Here is a 3,740-nt window from a genome sequence, read left to right as displayed (position 1 = left end):
GCATCTATAATGCAGAGGTGAAAAAAAAAAATTCACCGTTCCTTATTTCATTCTTTACTATGGTCATCATTTCAAAAATGTATACAGTCCTTGTTGCTACCACAATTCTGGCGAATTGAACGATAGCTCACATGTCATAGGTCTTCCTCCAGCTGTGTGATGCATAGTTAAGGACAAAGAAACCAACTAAGTCCACAGAACTAAATGCAAAGTTAGGCCTTTACAATGGACTATTATTTTTATTCAAAACCTTTTCAACGCATATTAATGAGCTGACCTGAACCTGTATACAGCTATTTAAAAATGCCGTCTGCTCAGGCTCCCACCTAACTTTTCTACCTGGACAGAAAGAATGTTTCGATATGATATGATTCGATTCGATTCGATATGATATTTTGTTAGACCACCATTACTCAACCTGATAGCAGTGTCGGTGGCGTTGTACAGAATGTCATAACGGTCAATACTTTCTCAGTTTAGTTTGAGAAAGTTCTTGTTGACACTCTAAGAAGGAGACCTCTACGAGATGTTGAACCAGCACCAACCGAAAAAAGCAAAGTGCGCTTAATGGATTAATGGTATGCCTTTGCCAAGCTTTTAAAACACAAATAAGATAAATATAATAATGGTACAAAGTACAAACCTCTGCACTTCAAATATTCTTATTTTCATTAATGATAACAGCTTACATACCTAAACATATTATTATCGGCTCAGTCACGATGATGCTGTGTTATTCTGTTAATAGGTATGTTATTATTGTAGCAGATAACGACCGTCTTAAGATAATTCAAATATGGTCTGATTTCCCTTGATTATATTACTGGGGAAGAAAATTGGGCAAAAAAATCGAAGAAATCCGTAAAAACAGTTTTCCCAAAAATTATGAAAAAGTATTTTTTTGAAGTTGATTTTGGAAGTTGGAGTACTATAAATACTTTAGATGATAAAAAAGATGGTGGCTAGTAACATCACTTGCTAGTAAAAAGTTTAATAAATAGTAAGTTCACATTCACGCAAGATTTCATTTCACTATATCCCCTTATTTTTTTTTTGTTTATGAGATAAAAGAAAAAATACGTATCCGATAGTTTTTGCTTTTTTTGCGAAATGCCAAATTCGAACAAGAAATAGTGAAAGTAAAAAACAGTCATACAATTTGTTTATAATCTAGACCTAAAAGGAGTGTCTTACACAATCATAATTATAACCTTAAATGAGACCAGAAAACATTTGAGATTAGATTTCAATCTTAATTTTCTGGTGCTTTAGAGCCGATACATTCTACTTTCATTGATAAAATACTTAATTCGATTTTTGCCAACTAACAAATTGCTGCTTTTCCACGACCGATAAACTTATCACCGACGCGATAACTTTGTTTACAAAGTCCGCAGTTACAGTTTATCATCATGATAAAGCTATAATAATTATTCGCTATAAAAGAATCAAACTATGTTGAGAGACAATATTATTATAATACGATCACACCTACGCAAACAGGACAAGCTTAGTCGAATTTTTGTTTTGATTTTGTTGTCTTGCAAAATGTTGATTGAAATCAGTTTAATTGTGCTAGCATCGACTTTGCTAGTTGTCTATCTAATTGGAAGATACAATGAAAGTTATTGGAAAAAACGTGGAGTCAAGTTTCACGGGAAAAACAAAGTGCTTGGAGTGTTCGGTGCATTCTTGTCAGGCAAAGGTGCCGTCTTCGAGTTGTTTGGCGACCTCTACAAGACATACAAGAATGAGCCTGTTGTTGGTATAGGCAACCTTTTCACTCCGTCCGTATTTGTCACGAATCCGAAGAACATTCAACATGTCTTGCAATTGGACTTTAACTCTTTTAATCACAGAGGCTTCGAAAGTGAAAAGGATACTCTTTCGGACAGCATTCTCTTCATGACTGGCAACAGATGGAAGCTGATGCGCCAAAATATGACCCCACTATTCACAACGAACAAGCTGAAGAACATGTACTACATCATGGACAGATGCGCACAAGACTTTGTGGTTTACCTTGACAACAATCCGAAAGCAAGGGAAGGAAAGTTTTACGACACACTCAACATGTTCTGCAATGCTGCTGTTTGTGGTGCGATATTCGGGATCGGGCAAGAGTCCACGTTTGATTCACCGTTCATGAAAATGTCCAAAGATCTCTCAACGTCAAATTGGAAAATTAGTCTGCAATTTGCATTGCTAAGCATAAGTCCAAAATTGATTAAGCTACTTGGAATAAGATTTGGAGCAGAATATGAAAAATTCTTTGTTGATGCCATTACCCAAGTCACTAAGAAAAGAGAAGAGGACAAAGTACAACGCCATGATTTTGCCGACCTAGCCGCGAATCTGCGAAAAAAGGGAACTATCAGAGATGAAAACACGGGTTTGGAAATAGAACCGTCATTTACTCTACTATCAGCTCAAGCCTCATTTTTCTTCTTAGCAGGAGTTGAAACCAACGCGAATGCTTTATTCAATACACTTGTTGTGCTTTGTCAACACCCAGAAATCCTACAGAAAGTACATCAAGAGATCGACGAACATTTTAAGAAAAACAACAACAAAATCAGTTATGATGTGATTACACAACTGACATATTTGGACAAGGTACTGAGCGAGTCCTTGAGGATGTTCCCTCCAGTGGGTTATGTGACAAGAAAGTGCATCGAAGACTCAGTGCTCCCTGTCGGTGGAGTCAAAATAGAAAAGGGGACGAAATTGTACACTCCGATATACCAGTTACATCACGACCCGGACTTGTATCCTGAACCTGAAGTTTTCGACCCGGAACGATTTTCCAAGGATAGAAAACCTAATGACGACATTTACATACCTTTCGGCATGGGCAACAGGTTGTGCATCGGTGCAAGATACTCGAGGTTACAAATGATGGCTGGTCTGGTCCATGTGTTACACAAGTATGAAGTACATTTGGAACAAACTGGCAAAATTAGTTTCAAACCAGATATTCTCAACGTTAGACTGGACAATGTAGATATTAAGCTAACCCCTAGACATGCTAAATAATGTGATAACGAACCTTTGTAGTGGCCAAAAATATCTAAAGTAATTTAACCTCTGACTGATAGACTGATTATGTGGTCCACGTGATCTGTGTTTAAAAATGATTTACATTATGTTTTTCTTTATAGAAAACATAGTAATTGTAATTAGTTATAATGATGTGCTTAGAATAAATTACATTTTATCATAAGTTTAAGTTGTACTTTTTATACGTTGTGTAGTCGAATAAAAAAATAAATCGAAAAATGTGTATTTTATTAATTACCGCATAAAAGAATTACTCTTTTAGACTTTAAGGATTTGCGATGGAGAAGATGAAGTTAATCGAACTGCTCTAACACTCAAAGTTTAAATAATATGTCTCGAATCAAATCATGTCACTCAACAAATAATATGATGTAGAAAGAGGAGCATATTCCGAGCTGAGATGATAATGATAAAGAATAGAACAGAATCCTTAATCAATATTCTATAAGGAAAATAGTAAGAAGAGTGAAAGAGCAAAAATAAAATATTTAGATCATGTAAAATAAAGGAGACGAGTAGAGAAAATGGAAAACAGTTACTACCACCAGCACCTTTAATTTAAATTTTACAATTAACCCTCGAAAAAGGTCGTCAATGAAAAATTGGTCAAGATGATTCGAATTTGGGTGGATTTTCGACTCACTTTTGCTAGGTCAACAGTTCTGAAAGCAAGATGACAC

General features: G+C 35.6%; 1 protein-coding gene across 1 annotated transcript; it reads left to right on the top strand.

Moving 5' to 3' along the window:
* The first annotated feature begins 1,389 nt into the window (after window positions 1–1,389).
* Window positions 1,390–3,223, top strand: LOC113492975 (cytochrome P450 6B5-like). The gene has a single exon (XM_026870730.1). It carries the CDS (start codon window positions 1,456–1,458, stop codon window positions 3,034–3,036), a length of 1,581 nt encoding a protein of 526 aa, XP_026726531.1. The 5' UTR covers window positions 1,390–1,455; the 3' UTR covers window positions 3,037–3,223.
* Window positions 3,224–3,740: the final 517 nt, after the last annotated feature.

The sequence above is a fragment of the Trichoplusia ni genome, chromosome 4 (genome assembly GCF_003590095.1).
Source record: "Trichoplusia ni isolate ovarian cell line Hi5 chromosome 4, tn1, whole genome shotgun sequence".
NCBI classification, from domain to species: domain Eukaryota; kingdom Metazoa; phylum Arthropoda; class Insecta; order Lepidoptera; family Noctuidae; genus Trichoplusia; species Trichoplusia ni.
The sequence above is the reverse complement of the archived record's forward strand: the minus strand, read 5'-3'. Positions and strand labels throughout refer to the sequence as shown.

Excerpts from the sequence above, each read along its gene's own strand:
- LOC113492975 (XM_026870730.1), top strand. The coding sequence starts at position 1,456 with ATGTTGAGAGACAATATTATTATAATACGATCACACCTACGCAAACAG.